The 21292-nt window shown below is 44.0% G+C and overlaps 1 protein-coding gene across 1 annotated transcript in view; it reads left to right on the top strand.

Annotated features, from left to right (window-relative positions):
* The window catches only part of LOC138283610 (dynein axonemal heavy chain 11-like), a 2790563-nt gene that overhangs the window by 2551667 nt on the left and 217604 nt on the right, over window positions 1-21292 (top strand). Inside the window, exons 78-82 of the mRNA XM_069221547.1 lie at window positions 2093-2220; window positions 5657-5884; window positions 8301-8492; window positions 8763-8882; window positions 20005-20247. Coding sequence (XP_069077648.1) covers window positions 2093-2220; window positions 5657-5884; window positions 8301-8492; window positions 8763-8882; window positions 20005-20247 — 911 coding nt within the window. The remainder of the gene's footprint in view (window positions 1-2092; window positions 2221-5656; window positions 5885-8300; window positions 8493-8762; window positions 8883-20004; window positions 20248-21292) is intronic.

Here is a 21292-nt window from a genome sequence, read left to right as displayed (position 1 = left end):
TATTACTGTTTGAGTACTAGTTAAATACTTCACTCATTGCCTATAAGTTAGGCATGACGAATGTATGTCGGAACAACGCATGCTGGAACCACGCATGCCTGAACAACACGGTCGGAACAACAACTATGTTGTTACCACTAATGCCTTTACCACGAATGCCTTAACAGCGATTTTTTGTTGTAAAGGCATTCCTGGTAAAGGCATGTGTGGAATGGCATGCATGATTCTAGCATGCGACCCCTCTGGCCCCCCACCCCTGCCCCTAAAACTACAGCGACCCCCCACCCCACGCCTAAAACTACTCCAACCCACCACCCCACTCCTAAAACCTAAAACTATCCGACCCCCCCACCCGCCCCTAAAACCTAAACTACCCCAACCCCGTCCCTAAAACTACTGCAACACCCTGCCCCAAAACTTAATACTACCCGACCCCCCACACCACCCATAAAACCTAAACTACCCCCACCCCGCCCCTAAAACTACTGCAACCCCCAACCCGCCCCAAAACCTAAAACTACCCTGACCCCAACCCTAAAACCTAAAACTACCCCAATCCCCCACCCCTAAATCCTAAAACTACCCCACCATGCCCCTAAAACCTAAACTACCCCACCCCCCACCCCGCCCCTAAAATAACCATGACCCCACACCCACACCCCTAAAACCACCCCAACCCCCACCCTAAAATGACTGCAACCCCTGACTCCCGCCCCTAAAACCTAACACCACTTCCACTCCTAAAACTACTGCGACCCCCATTTCCTGCCCCTAAAACCTAAAATGACTCTGACCCTCTGACCCTGCCCCTAAAGCTACCCCCAACCCTATCCCAGCCCCACTTATCTGACCGCGTCCTCTCTGATCCGGAGTCTGCTTTCCTCTGCCTTAATCATGCATATTCGTTGCTCCGGACTTGAGTGGTTAAGGCAGAGGAAAACAAGGTCGTTGTTCAGGAAAGCATTGTTCCGCTTTCGTGGGCAACGACCCTCGTTGTTCCGCCATCTTGGGTTAGGCTGCTTCCCAGGCATGACTGCTTTTGTGCCAAGCTACCAAAAGATTAAGCACACGTTTATTTAGTGACTCGTGGTTCACCATAATCAGGATTGTGTTTATTTTTGAGTGGGGCTTCCACACCCCTCAAGAAATAACCCAATTTCTTACACGACCATGGAAGGGTCTTAAATTGTGTTGAGGCTCTTCGTATTATAGCTGCCTATAAATGCAGGAAAACAAAGCAAATAAAGATGAGGGTATTATCTAGTATTGTGCCCACTCTGATTCAATGTTCTGCCCATCGTCATTTGTCTTGCAGTTTTCAAAATGTGGTGCAGTCTTGCATTGTTTAGGTTTATTTTCTCTCCCTCCTTGGGTTAGGCAAGCTTTGCAGGCACAATGGCTCCCACCTGTAATGAGGTTATGTGCCACATTCTGTAGGTTCTCCACTCTGTCTTCCTTTATAGAGCACCACACGAACCAACGGTTGCACAATGGCGCTAAATATGTTTCTCTGATGAGTCATAAAAAAGAAACGGATTAACCAGATACGTAATATGATAAATTAAGGCCCAACGCGCACATGACGTTTAAAATTCGTATTCCCAAGAAGTGCAGTATGGCTGCGGAGTGAGGGCTGCCAGACAAATAATATTATTTTTTTCTAGCATTTTACCCCTTTTGGTTCTCTAGAGGATGATAGATGAGAGTCCCAGGGGCGAGATTCTTTTCAGCAGCGGTGATAGGTATTTTATCTCCAAACGTCTGTAGCTTGGCTACTCATGCACAAAATGGGTGTGAAAAGCACCCTCATATTATTTTCTGCGTCAGCTTTTCTTGAAACGATATTTATGTGTGTTTTACCAGAGTCCTGTTCTTTTTCTAGTACATTTTCTCTCAGCAGTCAGCCAGTTCAAGAAGTGTATTCTTGGCTTTTTATACCTTGGAGAACAAAAACATGCCTGCTTTGTTTCTGCAAAGGTTACTGTGACTGTGTTCTGCTTTCAGATGAATGTAGATGTACCTTTGTGAGGTGTATTTATTTCATTTGAGATTTCCGGTGTCTGATGCTGGAGTCATTGCCTCTTCCATTTAGGAAACAAGCTTGGATTTACCATTGATTTGGGAAAACTGCACAATATCTCGCTGGGTCAAGGACAGGAAGTCATCGCCGAAATAGCAATGGAGAAAGCATCAAAAGAAGGCCACTGGGTTATACTTCAAGTAAGGTCTTTCCCTTCATTTCATCCGTGCAGCTTTGCAGGCTTCAAAAACACATAACATTACAGCGCCACAAAATACATTTGTGGAGCAGAGCCGGGTGATGAAAGTGTAAACTGAGTGTGTATTTACAGTGCTTGTGAAAACTGAAGGCGTTGTGAGCTTTTGTCAAAATACACCTCAGGTCAATAAAATGCATTCTGCGCCTCTGTGATGTCACGTCAGCGTATATCAAGACATGTGTCTTGCTGCTTTCTTGCCACTGACATAGGGTTCCCGGCATCCAGCTGCCTCCGCTTCCAACATTGACTGCCACGATCACCGCCACAGCTCCCTGCTGTCTAGGACGCAGGTGCAGTGGCGGGGATGGGGGCCCAAGTGCAGAAGTAGCCCTTTAAAACTGGCCTGCATCTGTGCGTGGTCGCACTGCGCACTAAGGGCCATATGTACGAACACTTTTTCCCATAGACACAGAATGGGTAAAAACCTTTGCTACATCTGCCCATAATTGTCTGCAATGCAAGAGAGAAACAGGGTCCTCTGTGGGTGGCGAGACAGGAGCCTTCCAAACACCAGCTATTCAGTATTGCTTTTGGACTGGTGGCGGCGGTAGGAATCATAAAAGATGTAGAGATGTGGGTGGGCAGTGAGGGACGGGCAGGAGGTGTGAGAAGGAAGGCTGGGAAAACCATATACAGTTTGTGTATTTTATAGGCCCTTGTGATTTTCTTCACTTTCCAGGGCGTAGTTAGGTGCGAAAGCCCCTGTCCACCTTAGTGTCAACACTGCCAGTCTGTGGGAAGTTATGGTGGGAAAAAAAGATAAAGGGGGCAGATGACCAACATACAATTGTAGACTCATATACAATGGTCATTGGGTAGCTGATATTGAGGAAAACTGGACTTTCCGTCCTCTGGTCCCTTTTGTGCTAGAGGTGGGCTCACTGCTAATGAAAGGCTTGGTTGCACTTAATTAGTAATTGAAAAACTGCCTCGTGGTTGCCTCAGGGACTGGCATACTTAACAGCGAGGGCACACAGTCTCAAAGGATGTGGTATCTGTGTGGTAATCTGGAGGCATGTTTTAAGTCAGTGGATAGGCTCATTGTGATCGTGCTCAAGCTTGAATTAACTTGAGTGTTTACAGTAGGATTCTTCCCCTGGTACTACCCTGCAGGATCATCTTACACGAAACACATCAATGTCCCAAAAAATGGTGTGGCTAGTTAGTTTTAAGTGTCTGGTTAATTTGAGATTTAGATGTTTTTACTAGGTCGCCTAGGTGGAAATTGCAGTTTAATGTTTACTAAGAGTTTTCACAGGTTCTAACTGTGGTATTTGGATTTTCGAGCACTGGGCAGATTGTATCTATGGAGAATAAGCAAGGCAAGTTCAACAGGCTACATTAAAACACCAACAAACAATAATAATAACAGTTAGGTACCAAATTTCAAGATGCAGCTGTAATCATATCCACCTAAAGCCTATATACCAACGACTGGTTCTATCAATAAAAATGTGCAACTGGTTAAGTGGGGTTTCAATAACACATTTAGGGGTATAGTTAAGAGCCCCTAGCACCATTCGAACACCACATTAGCGTAATTTTTTTTTACACTAATATGTCGTTAGAAGGCCAAAATCGCTGCTTCATATTTACAAAGTAGTGCAATGCATGCATTGTACCACTTTGTAACACTTTGAGCTACGTTATGCCTGTGAACGCCATAATATATGCAAGGGGGAGCACTCCCCCGTTAGGGGGGGAAAAAATTGCACAAGGAAATCTAAGAGATTTCCGTGCGCCATTTTTTAGGCACTTTTAGAGGCATATTTATAACCCCAGCGCCACCTTGGGCCACATTAGCGTCATTATTTTTTACATTAATGTGGGCCAACGAGGCCGAAATCTCCATGCCGTATTTACAGAGTGGCGCAATGCATGTGTTGCGCCACTCTGTAACCCTTTGCGCTACATTATGCCTGTGCCAGGCATAATGTATGCAAAGGGTGTGTTCCCCCATTAGGAGTGCCGAAAAAATGACACAAGAAAATCTAAGATTTCCTTGCGCCATTTTTTACGGCACTTTTAATGCCTGCTCAGAGCAGCCATTAAAAGGGGGATTCCATTACCTACATTGGCCCCTATGTACTCTGCAGGAGTAGCCCCAATATTTTGGAGCTACTCCTGCAGAGTACATCAATAGCGTCATGAAAAATTACACTATTGCCCCCTACCCTGCACCATGGTGTGCCGTATTTTACGGGGTGCAGGGAAATTGGCGCTGCACTCGGTGCAGCACCACTTGGCATAAATCTGCCCCTTAATGCCTGCTCAGAGCAGGCGTTAATAGGAGGCTTCCATTGTTTACAATGGGCCTCTGCATGCTTTGCTGGTTTAGTGTCAGAATTTTTTACGCTAATCCTGCAAAGGGCCGGACTAGCGTCAAAAATGTTGACACTAGTCCCCTAACTACAGCCATGGTGCGCCGTATTTTAAATATGACGCACACATGGTGGCTTTAGGGGGGTGCTAAGGGGCGCAAGAAAAGTGGCACTGCACTGTGTGCAGTGCCACTTCTCTTAAATATGACCTTCAGTCTTCTAAAAAAAGTCACTCACATCCCTCTGCCTCAATAAAAGTCACAGCTTCCCATAAGCAGCAGTGTACAAAACATTGTCATTGGTGACGGGTTGACCTTGTTGTAGCGTACAAGAACAAAGATACTGTGTGCTTTAATTGCATTATGCACCAGCGAGGTGACTTGATAGTCATTTCCTATGCGAATGGTGACACATTTCTGAAGCGGCTTCACTTAAAGTGACAGCTCTCCTAAGTCACAGAAGGGTTCCCAGATTGTCATCCATGAACAGTCTCCCTCCCCAGTAAACATTGTACAGTGTTGTAATTGCATTTATATTGCACTTACTACCCTCAGCCAGCATAAGTGTTTCCTTAGCTCCCTTGTGATAGTTTGTAATTATATACCAAGAGAGGAGAGGAGCGGTGTTCTTAGCACGCTGCTCTGCATCGCACCCCATTCCATTAATGTGCACAGCCCAAACCAACCTGCTTCCCGCACCTCCTCCAAATGAGTAAATAGTCACGCGATCCATCCTCGAGGTGCAGCTGTGATGAACGTGACGGCAGAACCGCCACAGATTTATGTGACGTAACAAAACAGTCGTAATACTCTGTGAAAGTGAAACCTTGTTATATAATTTGCATTGCGGATTTAGAAAGGTGCTGGGATGAGAACGCTGCAAGTAATTCCACAAATGTCAGACTATTTTTTCTCCCCAAAGGCCCCTGCACGCACCAGGTCGACCTTGCAACAAAGTGGCTGATCTGATAACAGTTTTTATTTAAATCTTCATCGACATAGCCCTTGCGTGCTACTTTGCGTGCATGTCAGTTTCATTGGTCACGTTCCCTTTCAGAACATCCATCTGGTGGCCAAGTGGCTGAGCACCTTGGAGAAACTGCTGGAGAAGTACAGCGAGGAAAGCCACTCCGACTACCGTGTATTTATGAGTGCAGAGCCGCCCCCCTCCCCGAAGGAACATATCATTCCACAGGGGATTCTGGAAAACTCCATCAAGATCACCAATGAGCCCCCAACAGGGATGCGCGCTAATCTGCACTCTGCCCTCGATAACTTTGACCAGGTAAGTAGCGGTCTCAAGGCGGGAACTAGTGCACAGTATACTGGGTTAAAAATGACCAGCACTGATTTGTAGTGGAACCGGGAGAAAAGATATGATCATATGAAACTTGATTGAATCCTTTAAATACTGCTTTTGGGAGACTTTCGCTAAAGGTACAGCAAGCCCAAAATGGCGGACATGCTATGTATGTGAACGTTTGTGAAGAGGTGTCTACAAATGTATCTGTGTTTGGTGCCTAACATATACACCAAAGATTATTACTAACACAGGCCCTCTGTGTGATAGCGCCATACAACCCCCTACCAAAGGCACTAAACAAGTCTACAGTATGCATTTTATGGAATAATAATGCAATAAATTATTGTTTTCAACATGTCCTTTTATTGGTCGGCAAACATTAGTATTTATGAATTTTTATATAGCACAAACATTATTCGAAGATGCCAGAGTGCTTTACATTAGACATATGTTGGTACATGGATAGTTCTAGTTACAACAGGTTAAAGAATGACCAAATGTGACCTTATATAGTTACACAAACTCTAGAATTACAAATGGTAACTCATTAAAGAAAAAGGAAACAAGTTATACAATAGGTATGTACAGCAGTGAAAAAAAGTTCTAAGTAGCTGATGGAGTGGACACAGTGTGGCACTGTGCCTGGATTGAGTCCAGGGAGTGAGCATGTTCTCAATGGAGAGGATTAACTGCAATGACTTAGCTAAAAAATCATGGAAGGAGGACGGAGAACAGTTCCGTTAAGAAAGTGAGTGAATATGTTCTCAGTGGAGGAGACTGGCTGCAGTGACTTAGCCAAAGAGTTGATGAAGGATGGAAGTTTTGTTTTGAAGTTCTCCAGCAAGGCGCTGGTGCGAAGGTTTGGAGGTAGAGAGTTCCAAAGTCTGGTTGCGCTACCTGAGAAGGCTGTGCCAGGAGTCGCTTCTTTTCAAAGGTGGGAGGTTCTAGCAGCAATGTTTCAGCATTTCCCAGTGGTCAAGAACCTACTGAATGCTTGAGTTTGCCTCCAGGTAACAGGGAGTGAAGATGTGTAGGGCCATATGGGTGATGCAAGCAGTCTTGTATGGGGCCCTGGCTTCAACTGGCAACCAAGGAGGGAGACCAGCATATAAACATGCTGTCAACTGCAGAATCGATTTCAGGGGGCGAGATGGTCTCTGGGTAGGTCCACCTCGCTCTCAGTCTGTGACTGCGCCCCAAAAGATGAATGTTCATTGATTTTCGAAACAATGTCGTTATGATGGCTTAACAGGGGTTGTTACATTTCTATTTGGTGATCCATCAGCATGTTTCGAATGTGTGTGGTACTTGTAAAGTGACAGAATATGGCGTAAATGCCATGCCATGATGTAATGATGATTGGTCCCTTGCGAGATGTGGTGCCAAGCCCATAGTATTCTTGCCCCAGTTATTAGTGTCATTAAAATGTAAAAGTAGTGATTTCCATCTTCATTAGTTATACCATGCTATGTATTTGTGACTCTTGAAGAAGGGAGGTCCGAATCCAATGGTGGATGGGGGTATATGTGAAGAGGTTGTATGGGGGATCCGGTAGTAGGAGGGATCTACGACAGAATCTGCAATGGATTTCCAAGGGTGCCTGGAGTGGTGCCTAGGGTGGAGATGTGAGCGGTTTTAGTGAGAGGTGGGTGGAATGGAGCTTCCAGGAGTGGTTGCGAGTGTGGTATTGAGTGAGAAAGGGGCATCTTTGGTAGGAAGTAGTGCTTTCAGCGGGTTTTAGAGCTGAAGGGGTGGGCACTACGTCTGTGGAGGTACATGAAGCAGGGTTTGCAGCTGAGGTGGGAGTGGGGTTGGAAGCTAGTGTGGGCATCAGGACGGTGATACAACGGGGGAAGGAGTTTTGCAGAATTGGAACAGAGATAACTGCACAGCATATTATTGATTAGAATGAATTATTCCTTTAGTCTGAATCGATTCCTTGCGTTTTGATCGCTTTAGGGAATGAAAATGTGTATTGAACACTTAGAAAAAGTCTTCCTTGTAAGAGAACACAAAGCTAACGAATGTAAAGAGCTGAAATATTTTGCAGTTCATGTATTAAATACAGATAATTATTACATGTCTTAAATGGGTACATAAGAGCAGTGCAGATTATATGCTAGCAGAAAACAAATTAACATATTAAAATCGCAGGAGAGAGCACGCAGCAGTTAACAAACGCACGAGCGATTAAAAGCATACTAATATTAATTATGTAGATACGGTATTTTATGAGATTCACGTCAGTAGTTTTAAAAGCTATTATGCGAAAAAGTGATAAATCATAAATACTATGGATGCTCGTGGTATATTTTCAAGAATCTAGAAAAAGATAGGTGTGTCATTAGCTGCTCCGACCCTTGAGCTATGTTTTCCCGTCCGTTTTGTTTGTCTTTAGAACATCCTGGACCAGTGTACGCGTGAGCAGGAATTCAAGACCATACTCTTTTCGCTTTGTTACTTTCACGCCTGCGTGGCCGAGCGGCGAAAGTTCGGCCCCCAAGGATGGAACAAGATATATCCTTTCAACTTTGGTGACCTCACCATCTCAGTCAGTGTTCTGTACAACTACCTGGAGGCGAACGCTCAGGTACCTTGTTGGGTGCAGTGAGTCTGCTGTGAGTGCCGTGTACGCTTGCGGAACAAGCAGTGAATTGAATGCGAATTTACCATAAATCGAGAAGTATGTGAGACAGTGCGTATTTGAGTGCCATCGACAAGTAGTGATTTGCAGTGGGTAGGCGGAGTCCAGAAACACTGAAGCCAACGCGCATGTTTTCTTTTTCTTAAGAAGTTGTGTATGTTGCTTTTAATATGATGATCTACCCCCGTTTAACCGACCACTCTGTGCTGTGCTCAGATACCTTGGGAGGATCTGCGGTTCCTGTTTGGCGAGATCATGTACGGCGGGCACATCACCGATGACTGGGACAGAAGACTGTGTCGCTCGTATCTGGAGGAATACTTGCAGCCCAACCAGGTAACGCGTCCGACGTTCGAAGGGGTTTCCGGAGCGACAGCTCCCCCTGCTGGTCTCTAACGCAGCTAGTCTTTGTACTGCTATATATTACTGAGAATTGCATGGTCTTTTCGAGTGCCGCGTTCATTTATTTATTTATATACTTGTGTTTAGATGGAATCTAGTCGTAATCTGAAATGTAATGTTCATTTTAGCTTTGATTTATAGTAGTGCAATCCATTTGGGCCCAGTGCGCTTTTGAGACTTTACAACTTTTTTTATAATGTCCGAATAAAGCAAACCTCGCACAAGGGATTAGCTCAATTTTTAACCACAGCTCTAGAGTGAGATATAGTTTATTTTACTTAATGTAACTATATAACGTATTAGGAATTCAGACGACGAGAATCGAAGGCATCCGTAAGATGGTTTGTAGTCTGCTGGTAACAGTCCCTCCCATCCTCATCGTGTCAGACATTCGGTGGGGGACGGACACCTCAGTTTATTGCACGTTTCCCCAAAGTAAATACCTACGGGAGAACAAAGGCCCGTATTTATACTTTTATAGCGCAGCGTTTGCGTAATTTTTTTACGCAAAAGCGACGCAAACTTACAAAATACAATTGTATTTTGTAAGTTTCCGAATTGTATTTTCTAAGTTTGCGCCGCTTTTGCGTCAACAAATTACGCAAATGCGGCGCTAAAATAAAGTATAAATACGGGCCAAAGTGTCCAAAATTAATAAATGCATTAAATGAACATTCAGCACAGCCAGCAGTATTAGGCGGGCTTTTATTTGCCCACACTCCCTATAATGACGGGAGAAGAGCTTTTAGTATTTAGAGAGCGAGAGCTCTAGCGGCAGAGAGTTGTCAGAACATTATATTGTTTTGCTTAGAATCTTATAAATGCTGCAGACGTTGTAGTTCTTGCACGTTGCCAGAATAAAAAAAACAATACTGTCTGCCTGTTATCAGCGGCAGTCAGAGGTACCCAGACGGGGCCGACCCACAGACCCAGGATTACCAAATCAGAAACGCTCCTATCTTTCGAGTACATTACAAATCGTATTCGAATAACAGATAATCTCAAGTATATACGAATAAATTCCAGGAGTACTCCAAGGCACAAGAAGCATTGTGACGAAATATACACGAGTTGGAAAATTCCACAAGATTTAATGCATTTGAAAGCATATTTTTCCTGTAAAGGGGATGTTTTTTTGGTAATAAAACCCCTTACCACACCCACTATTCTGATATGGGAGTGTTTCTTCACCTTTCACACATGTTTCTTCACCTTTCACACACCAAAAAGACATTCACCCTTTGTTTTGATAGCAGCACCTTTGTTGAGCTTTCAATATTGGAAACTATTTGCAAATCGTTTATTGTTTTTGAATACCCTTAACTTACCAGTATGTCAAAGGGTGACCAGGCGTCCCGGATTTGCCGGGACAGTCCCGGTTTTTCACCAGCTGTCCCCGCAGATTTTAGGAAATTTAGCTCATGTCCTGGTTTTTAAAAGAGGTCGACTGAAAATGGTGTTGTGATGGGTGGGGTGGGGGGTTGAGGGTGGAGTTGCCTTGTTAAGTTTTCCAAAGCGGGGATATCTAGCAGCTGTTATAAGAAAGCACATTTATTAACATGCATAATACTGGCATTAAGAATTGAATTTTATTTATGCTCTTAGTGCCTTTTCTGTAATTCTATGGTGATGAACGTTGTTGTTCCTTGCGCTGAGTTGAAGTAAAAGTGTAGTCCTTCTTCCATTTTTGTGAAATATCCCGGTTTTTGGCTCCACAATTCTGGTCACCCTAAGTGAGTGAACTGAGTTTTGCAGAAACACCCGGAAACCCGAGCTCCGATATTGCCCACACCCCACTTCTGCGCTTAAAAATGCGGGAACTCCACCATGCTGTGAGGTTTTATTTTGTTGCATTATTTGTCATCTACCAGATAAAATTACATCAGTACATTCTATCTCGTCAACTTGTTTGTGCGCACCTGAGTAAAACTTTTGATAATCAGGTGCAGGCTCCAAAAGAGATGGAGATATTTTTCTAGATAACTTGTGTGATCTTGGGGAGCCATACCCCCTAAGTATGATGCTTAGGTGGTATTAGAATGTCAGCCCTACACAGTCATTCACTATGTGATCTGTCAGATCGCAGAAAGACAATAGTAATTCATGATTGAGGGATATTTATTTCTGGGGGAAGCTCATAAAACATGAAAAGCAAATCATTTTTAATTACAGCTGTATGTAAACAGTAGCAGGGTATGCTGGCTGCAACATGTACACAGCCAATGTGCCCATAACATGTGTTAACCTTAATTAGGGTGAGAAGTAAAACCCAAAACAAATCACATCTAATTCATTAAAGAAACCCTCTTGAACTTAAACCTTGCTATTGCATTGTGTGTGTGTGTGTACATATATATATATATATATATATATATATATATATATATATATATGCATCTGTATATATGTATGTATCTGTATATATATATATATATATATATATATATATATATATATATTTCTGCTCCTCTGTCAGTAGTACCTGGGGACTGATACAGTATACATTTGAATAGTGTACCGATATTTTGTATTTCTTCTCTGTAAAGCTGCGACCATCAGCACCATTCCTTCGGCATCAAGGCGTGTCAGTGCAAATGAAGTCGACTACTGAAGGATTGACAACTGTGATAAATCTTTTAGTTGTGAGCTGAACTGTTTATTTTGAGCATTTAACGCAGGCCATTTTCAGGTGGTCCTTTCACCCCAGGAAACATCCAAGTAGCTCCCTAATCAATACAAGGTGGTCAAAAAGGCTGCAACCCCTCCTGTACTGTCCTTTAATGTTTATCAGACCGACTGGGATGTAGGCGCAGATGGCGCAGCTCAGGGCTCTGCGAGGATTTAATTGGCTGTGTTCCCATGATGCGTTTTACCGTGTAGTTCCTCACATCAAATATCAATGACCGCACAGTGCGTAGTTTGCATAGTCTGGTGACCCTCAAGGCTGAACTGGCACCGTCTCAGCTTAATTTGCAAAGCAGAAATGAATAATGAAATATTGGGCTGTGTGAGTCCGGATTCTGAAACGCCCGAGGCCGCAGTATGAGAAACAGAGGGCAGATGATACAAAAAACAGAGAAAGAAATAGAGAAAAACTCAGAGGAGAGTGATGGGGGAGGGGTGGGCGCAGAAATGTAAAAGTATTTTTAAAAAACTCAAAATCCTGGAAAAGCTCAAAGATGCTCCTCCTTGGCATTTGTATATCATTTTAAATCACCTCATTCACTCCTGATTGGGGGTGGGTATATTTCACGTAATTTGATGTCAGATGATTATGCACAGTTCAAGGAAAATTACGCAAGATTATGTGAGAAGAGTGACTGAGCATTTAGCACTATTTTCTTGCACAGAATAAACCCTCACATCCAAAATACCAGCGAACCCTCATATCCAAAATACCAGAGAACGCTAGGAAAATGCTATTTGATAAGAAAATAGCCCTAAATGCAGCAGAAGGCAAACTGCAGCAGGCAGTGCTCTTGCGGTAGGCTTTTTTTCCCCAAACAACTCTAAATTATACAAGCGTGTGTTATTGTGTATTTTTCAGTAATTTCGCCCCACAAGAGCAATGCGAGATTACCATAATTACTCCAATTACTCCTGCGTAATTAACCGTTTGCCCAGGCCTACTCCTAATGTGCAGGGTTCTGTTGCTATGTATCTGCCCTTCCGCCATATAAATATTATTATAACATACATTCTTGGGTTACAGAGACACATTTACACACAGATCTTTCTAATATAAACTTCCCAGAGACTCATCTCCCAAATGTTGTCTCAGTTCTGCATATTTGGTGCCATGGAGCATATTTTGAGGACTCTTCTTACACACTATTATCACCCGACCAGGAGAGAATGCAGATGAATTAGCTCAGTGGATTTGAAACCAAGCACCTAATATACATTTGGAAAAGTTTGTGACTCTTGAGAATTTAAAATCATGAATGTTTTTTAAGGAACTGGTTGCCTTCTGATTCACTTATTTTGTGGCACATGCTGTCTTCCCCCATATTTTGCCAATTTCCTTTAAAGCCCTGAGCAGTAGTTTAATTTGCTATTCTCAGAAGTGGCCATACAGACCGGACTTGTTATCCCTTCATCACTATCTATACCATAATGTCTTCATTCATATTTGAAACTGTGGCCTGGTATTTTTGCTTCGTTTGCGGATTAAAAACTGGCTCATCAAGAAGATGAATTCGTAGACTATGCCTGCCCGGCTCGACTCCTCTCTCATCTTTTCACCTCAGCCTATTGTTGGGAAGCGCCCTGCCGACCAGATAATTGAAGAGATCACTGATCTGAGACCAGTTCAATACACTGAAAGTAACACGAACAGCTGGCAGGAGAAGGGATTCTTTGACAAGCTAACAAACATTGAAACGCTTAGCAAAAGCACATATAAGCATGACAAACCTGTGAGAAAGCAAATTTAAACATTAGAAAGAAGTTTTTTTTCACAAGACCAAGAATCGGCAAAGCCAGTAGGTCTCCTTTAGTGCTAATGCATGTAACAATGACATGCAAAGTCAGCATGCGGAAATGCTGTTTGCATATATTTGTGCATTAAAGCCTGACCTATTGATTTTGCCAATGCCAGTTTTAACTTGACTATAAACTACTATGTAATGGATGGAATGCTTTAATTAATTTCACACCCTGCCTGTCTCTCGGCTGCATTCCAGTTCATCATTTTTCACTCACTGTGCAACCTAAACAAAGACCAGCCATGTGCAATTCACTCTTGGTCCTGATCTTTGAGGAACATTCCAGCCCAAACTGCTGCGCCAGGTCCCCTCCAGGTGGGGACATTAGCAACCCCACACTGGTTTCGGCCTACTTCGGCTTCTTCAATGAGGCATCTGAGTGCTATGACAAAATGTGCACAAGACCCATGTCTGGGCATACTCATTATACAAGGGCCTGCTTCAACTAACACAAATTGATGAGAAGAATGATAGATTACATTCAGCACTGGCATTCACTTAGGTCCCATTCCAGTCCATCATTTTTAACCCAGTTTGCAAATCCAAATATCCCTTTGGCAATTTCCCAGAGTAAGCAAAGTGAAAAACAACAGTGGTCAACTTAAAGTTACTCTGCATAAAAGACCATCATGGAATTGAACTTCATAGCGAATAATAAAGCCATAAATAATTTTTATGGCTGGTTTAGGTGGTGCTGATCAAGACAGTTAAACCTATTGTGGAGTTCCATTCACGCTTACCAAATAACTATAGCAAAAGTAAATATATATTCAGAAATGTGGAAGGAAAGCCACTGGGTACTTGAAGCACAAAGTGAGAGGCCCGGTCACAGAAGGAGAAAAGGCATCTGCTGTGGCAGCTCAGGGTAAGGAATCATAGCTTGAAAAGTAATATTGATGAAGTTGAATTGAGTGTGCAAAAAAACAGCACAATATAAAACAATTAAACTAAATAGTTGGAATTAAAGGCATAACTCTCTTTAGGTGGTTTAAATGTCGCTTACCAAGGAAGCTAAAAAATATTTGGGGTTACATTTGTGCTTACCAAATTACCATAGCATAGCAATGACTATAGCGTCCTCTCCTGCCTGGGTACTCGTAAATGAACACGCCACGACCAGAGCTTGGTCTTACACATCTTTATTCTTCTTTATTCTTTATCCTCCCCGACAACTTCGGAAATAATAAGAGCTCGTGCATGGAGCTGCAGAGCCAGGAAGTGTTGGCAGCCATTCTGGGACTCCCAAAAAAAAGTGTAATAAAAAGAAAAGGGGATAGGGTAGGGACACCCTGACCTTTTAGTTCTGGTGTTGGGGGTCCCATTGGGACCCCACCTGAGTTTTAAAAAAACACTTAAAATATACAGCAACATTAAAAAAAGAAAACAAGCACAGTCGCGCCGGGCTTGTTAGATTAAAGCCCCCAGATGGGCCAGGTCCCAGGGGGATGTTTAAAATAAGGAAGGGGTGCACAGGACCCCCCTCCTAGGCTTATTCCTGCCATGGGGACCGCAACCTCCCTGGGGCTTTTTTTTCATACTATACCGGGGGCCCGCGTGCCCCCTTCATGCCCAGGGACAACCACCTCCCTGGAGCAAAATGTGATTATTGTAGTAGAGTGAGTCCTGTGGGCCCCCTGAGACCTGGGCACTGCCACCTCCAAGGGGCTGAACTAGTTATGTATGCGGGGATTCTACAGTTCCCTCCCACAGCCCGGGGACCCCCACATCCCAAGGGCCAATATGAAATTATAGGCCGCGGGGCCGCACCCCCCCGCAACCTCAAGGACCGCTACCTTGCCACCTCCTGGAGGCTAAACTAATTATGTATGCCTGTGGCTACACAGCCCCCCGCAGTACTGGATACTGCCACCTCTTTGGGACAAGCAATCAGTTATGTGCGGGGCAGCACAGCCCCTGCAGCCCGGGGATCATCACCTTGTCAGGACATAAATAAAACAATGAGGGGGTTCCGTTGTGGACCCCCGGCACCTGGGACCACCACCTCCCTGGGGCAATACACATTGGAGGGGGACCGTGCGACACCCCTTGAGGAGCCAATAATGGCCCTGGGGACTGCCACCGCCACTCCACAGGGCCAGCTACTGCTATGTCCCGGGGTGTCCACCGCAGGACATTGCCGTTTGATTTTGCTTGGTGGGAGCTGGCGGACCCCACCAAGCCAAAGCAAACAAAGTCTGCTTTCTGCCAGTGGAAGCTGTCAAACAGCTCTCATTGGTGAAAAGCAGAGTTTTCATCTGTTACGCTGCACACTGTCACACTGAAGGTTGTGGGTTCTTGACTAGGTGTGACTGTGGTCATTGCCATATTACACTTTTTTTAACTTCAAATATTTACCTTACATACCGAATGGTGATCTCACTAAGCTTACTTGCCAAATGTATTTTTTTCAATTTGTCTTAAAATATCTCATTCTAAATATATCATTCATCAAAGCCTGAAAAACCTCTCTCTCTCTTTCTCTCTCTCTATCTCTCTCTCTCTATCTCTCTCTCTCTCTCTCTCTCTCTTTCTCACAATTTCTCTATGGGTGGTTATTGGGGTTTGCAGGCAGGGCCTGGCCCCCCTCCTCTGCCCATGGCCAAAGGCCACACTTGGCCCTCATTTTGATGCTTATAGGGATTGACTGCAGTCAAGCCCTGCAGCCAACCCCTGCTGCGCACCGCCAAAGGGTTTGGGAGATTATAGGGGTTGGCCTCACGGCCTGGACGCAAGCACAGCCCTGCAGCCAACCCCTACTGTGCACAGCCGAAGGCCTTGCACAGCATAGAGTTGGGTGATTATAGGGGTTAGCTGCAGGGCCTTGCCATATATGCCAGGCCCTGCGGCCAACTGCTGCCACACACGGTCAAAGGCCTTATGCAATGGTGGTTAGATTAACAAATAGTAATGAAAATTACTTTACGATTAAAAAAACATAGAAATTCACTGAAAAAAACAAAGGTTACAGGGATGTTATAGTTAGGAAATATATTTTTTTTTAAACTTAAAAATTCACTTAAAAAACCAAAGGTTACAGAGACATTATAGTTAGGCTCACCTTTTAAACATACAAAACCATAGAAATTCACCTGTTATAGTTAGAGTTATCTCAAGTAACTATAACTTGTGCCCTATGGTAGCTATAACTTGCGCCCCTCCATGCACAGTTTTTTCATCAAAAATGTTACTGCAAATATTACATTGATATTATCAATGATGTAATCAAAGATGTCATTAGTGCCATAATTTGTGTGGTAATTAGCACTGCATGGCAAGCACAGAAGTTATACTTATCTTACGGCACAAGTTGTTTTCTTCTTTGCATTGGCACTCCTACATCATGATGCATGCATACTGAGTGCCACTGCAAACACAATGTCTTGTGCATGTATGCATACACACGCATGCAAACGGAGGCCATTTTTGGATTGCAAGAAAAACTGTTCCAGAATAGCCAGTTCGTGAACATGTGGTGTGCATACATCACAAAGTACATGCACATGCTTTATGACGCCCGTGCACATATGCATCACAACGCATGCACATGTATGCATTGTTAGGATCAGCCTGATACGGTTGACAGCCCGTTAGAAAGGTAAAGTAAAAATACAAAATTAAAATGTGCCTAGTGCACAAAAACAACAGCATGCAGCCTAAGCACGGTGTAGTTTCCAGGCTTATGGGGAAAATAATTTTAAATAAATGTGGTGCAGGATGGAGAGGGCAGGGAGGAACGGATGAACAGGGAGTGCAGGAGGAGCAGACATGTGCAGAACAGAGTCAGTGCGTCTGGGAGAATACAGTAACAGTATAAGAACCATTTATTTAAATGTGTTTACAACTGCGAAATGCCTCTGCCTAATACCAGCGCCGATGAATTGCACCTAAAGCCAGAAGAACCACAGTAGATGAAGTGGGTCGTCTGAAATCGTCTTTCTATATCCAGTGCCAGATTAAACTCTGTGGAGGCCCTTTGGCAGTCAAAATTTCAGGGTCCTGGTACCAAATTATCTCCTAATATATTTTTAATTTTACTAACCAACAATTTTAACAAACCAATTTTATTACACAAACCCAAACATTACACTTATGAAGTGTGCACCAATTTCTTTTACAAACTGGCAGCTGACAGAAGATGAGCTTTTAAGAGACAAACTGTTATGTGAATCTGATGTCTATGGTTTATGTACTTTAAGTTGTTAATGGTACATTACATTAATACAGTATTTTCTCTATAGAGTCTTGAATGTAAAGTTTTTGTTTCTTTCAGTTGATGCATTTTTTTCTATCTTTTGGAAAGATTTTAAGAAAGCTTGATTGTAATTTTCCTTCAAGATCAAATTAATATTATTTTGATCCGATGTTGATGTTGCAGGTCCCCTAAAAGAAGTGAGGCCCATAGGCCGGTGCCTAAGTTGCCTATTTGCAGTCACGGCACGCGCACAGTAAAGTGGCAGGGTGGCGCGTGGCCCGTGGCCAGGAAGTGGGGGCGACAACAAAATCAACAAACAAAAAAAAAAAAAACATACCTGATTTCTCGCCTCATTGCCAGTCTTCAGGCTGCACTGAAGGCACCGGCTCCCAGCCTGCGCTGTGGCCAGTCCTAATGCTGCTCTCATGCCACTGGCAGAATGACAGCAGTGTCAGGATTGGCCTGAGCACCCTGCCTTTGTGCTCCCAGGTAGACTGGAAGCCTGTGCCTGCTGTCTCCAACCCGGCAACACAGTGCCGAGTTAGAAAGAGCTCAGTGCACATGCATGTTTGGCCTTCCTGAGATGGCCGGCTAAACACAAATGCGCACTGAGGGGGGTGGACACCACTCCACCTCCGTCCCTGTCATCCTCCATGGCCCCACCACTTTAAAAATAAAACTATTGTTTTATTTTCAAAGTTTTGTAACTGCTGCTGGTGGGGAAGGTGGGGGCGGTGCTCCTCCACCTTAGCGGAGGAGCCGTCGCTGCCTATTTGGTAATCCGGCACTGTCTGTATCTGTATATCCATATGTTATTGCTGTGTCTTGTGTGAGGTGGGGTATAGCTGTCTGTATGTGTGACAAAAGAAACGGCATCATTGTAAATGTCTGAGCTATGTTTCCTTGCTTCTCTCCTTCTAATGGAAGAGCGCCCCCCCAACATGGGGGGAGCGCGGCCCCTTAGGGATCGGGGACGCTGGTGCCGAGCCTCGCACTAGTTGTGCGCAGGCTGGCCATGGGCTTCCGCTCGCGCGTCTCGCGAGACGCGCGGGTGGAAGTTCGACGCTGGGAGAGCGTCGGTGGTCGGGGCAGCGCTGGACCGGTTTGGGCCGCCGCGCACTGGTGGGGGGGCACAAAAGCCCCCCCCGAGAAGGCTTGGCCTTCTTACTTCGTGCGCGGCGACCCAGGGACAGGCAGACCCATCGATGACTTCCATAAATTGCGTTTATGAATGTTTATAAAAGTATATTTGAAAATAAATACTTCTTCCAACAAACAAAAATGTCTTGTCGGTTGGTGTATGACCGGTGTTGGGGTGAGGCCCCTATGGCGGCCTCCGAGTCCTATGGGAGTGGCTAATTGTATTTATCACACTTCCAGTTACACCTAAGTGGATCAAAATCAAAATACAAAATGGGAAATGTATGAATGTACTGAAATTCACTGCCCATATACCTCCTCCGCAGGGCCGACTCTAGGGCGGTGCGACCGGTGCCAACGCACCGGATGCTGACTTCGGGTGCTGGCGCCCTGTTTGCAAGTATATTATGATTTTAATAGCACTTGCTGCAGCGTTCCTTGGCTCCAGCAATTTTCAGGCAATAATAAAAATGTCAAGATAACTCTGGTGATTAATGCTCGGAGTTTAGAGGAGCACTGTTAAAAGGTTTTAGTGAGGCAATCTGTCACTCCTTGGGGGAGGTGGTCCTTGGGGTGTGGGTGCCAGGGGGCGGTGTCACACAGGGGGCCACCAGCGCTAAGGCCGGCCCTGCTCCTCCTCACCCCTGATGGTTTTTGATAGCACAATCGGAGGTGATGAGAGTAACAGTGTTCTTAAACTGAGCGTACGTATATAATTTTATACACATGCAATGGCTAATAGCAACCCGTTCAAGTTAATAGGTTCCTTTAGTTGTTTAGGCCTTCAACATACCGCGAACCCTTAATTTTATTGCTCATGCAATATTAAACTCTGCGTATGATGACTTTTGCAACGTTGGCATATTTAAAATTGTCAATCCACATAGTAAAAAAACAATGGTTTCTAACAGAAAAGCTTAAAATTTGTTTACGTTATGTATATTGGGGAAACGTCTGTACCGAGAGATTTAACAAAGGAATTAAACTGAAATGACACAAAAAACACGAGGAGAAAAGGATACGAATGTGCTAAGAAAAAACAATCTGTGACTGTGATCATCATTCCTATTGCTCAAAACGTTTTCATTTGAATTATTTTTATCTTCCGCAAAATCTGTGTGGTTGTCATTTTTCCCTTGCATGCTTTGCAAAAAAGAACTACTGTCAAGGTTTTGATGTTGTAAAGACACCCTCCTTGGGATACAGACAGTTTCCACAGTCTGTGTGTTCTTTGCAGTTTGATCGCAAGCTCGCCCTAGCTCCCGGGTTCGTGATCCCATCAAACCTTGATTACCAAGGCTACCACAAGTACATTGATGAGATGTTGCCGCCGGAGAGCCCAACACATTACGGCCTGCACCCCAATGCGGAGATCGAATTCCTAACAGTGACGTCTGACAACCTGTTCCGGACTTTACTGGAGTTACAGTCGCGAGAGTCCATAGTTGGCGAAGGAGCGACACAGACCGTGGAAGAAAAGGTGAGCAGAAAAAAGTGTGTACGTTCAAAGCATCTGGCTTTGCAATCCCTGTTTAACTCGCTGTTGTATTTCTTAAAGCTGAATCTTCAATTTACGTTTTCAAAATCATTCAGTCATAAAGTATAAATGAGACAGGAGCAGAGCCTCATCTGGGTTAAGAGAGTGTCTCCCTGAGGCAGAGCATATATGATTGTCCGCTTTATGAAGGCGATATGGCCTTGATGCTACATTGGCAGTAATGGAATGAGAAAACAAATGCGACTTAGTAAAATGAGTGGCACCCGATGCTGATGTGTGGTGTGTCCAGAACTATTAATTGCCGTTGTTCCACTGCTCATCAGAGTGAGATGCTGTGGTACAGTAACGACACTTAATAGAGTATTGTATGCCAGGGCCACTGGAATTATCCGATACTGCGGCCGGGGATTTTTCCGCATAATTATGAGTTTGCTGGATTCTTTAACAAAAATTGTTTCTAGCTCAAACTGATCAAAAGTTTTTTAAAACATGCCGATATGTGTTTGTGTGCAGTGGAAGGCCCTTTGGAAAGGTTAACTAGCTATATTTCAGTTGGTTATTTCTGTATTTGCTTGTTAAACTGGTTCTTATGATGTGAAATCTTTGCCCAGACAATATTAGCATGTGTACCATTGACAAACGAATGAAGAGATACTATCAAAAAATGTGCCTCATTATGCTGCATAATTTGCCTTTGCATGCTGCATAATTTAGTCAAGCCTGCCACATAATTTGGTGCTCCCCTGCCACATAGTTCTAGTAGCCCAGGTGTATGCCCACCCCCAGAGCACACTGCACACCCTTACAGGTTGGTGGTTTAAGCTACGACTCTTTGAAGAGAGGTGAAAATCCATTTGGCCTTTAGGGGTTACTTCATGCCCCCAACAGGAACTATCTGGGTCCATTAAAAACAGGTTCACTGGAATTATGCAATTTTCCACCTGCAGCGTTTTCCACATAATTATGGATTTGCCACATAATCCATAATATGATGCATAATTGGCAGATTTTCACCCAAAAAATGTTT

Source organism: Pleurodeles waltl, chromosome 3_1 (assembly GCF_031143425.1).
Source record: "Pleurodeles waltl isolate 20211129_DDA chromosome 3_1, aPleWal1.hap1.20221129, whole genome shotgun sequence".
Lineage (NCBI taxonomy): Eukaryota > Metazoa > Chordata > Amphibia > Caudata > Salamandridae > Pleurodeles > Pleurodeles waltl.
This window is presented reverse-complemented; position numbering and strand designations above follow the sequence as displayed.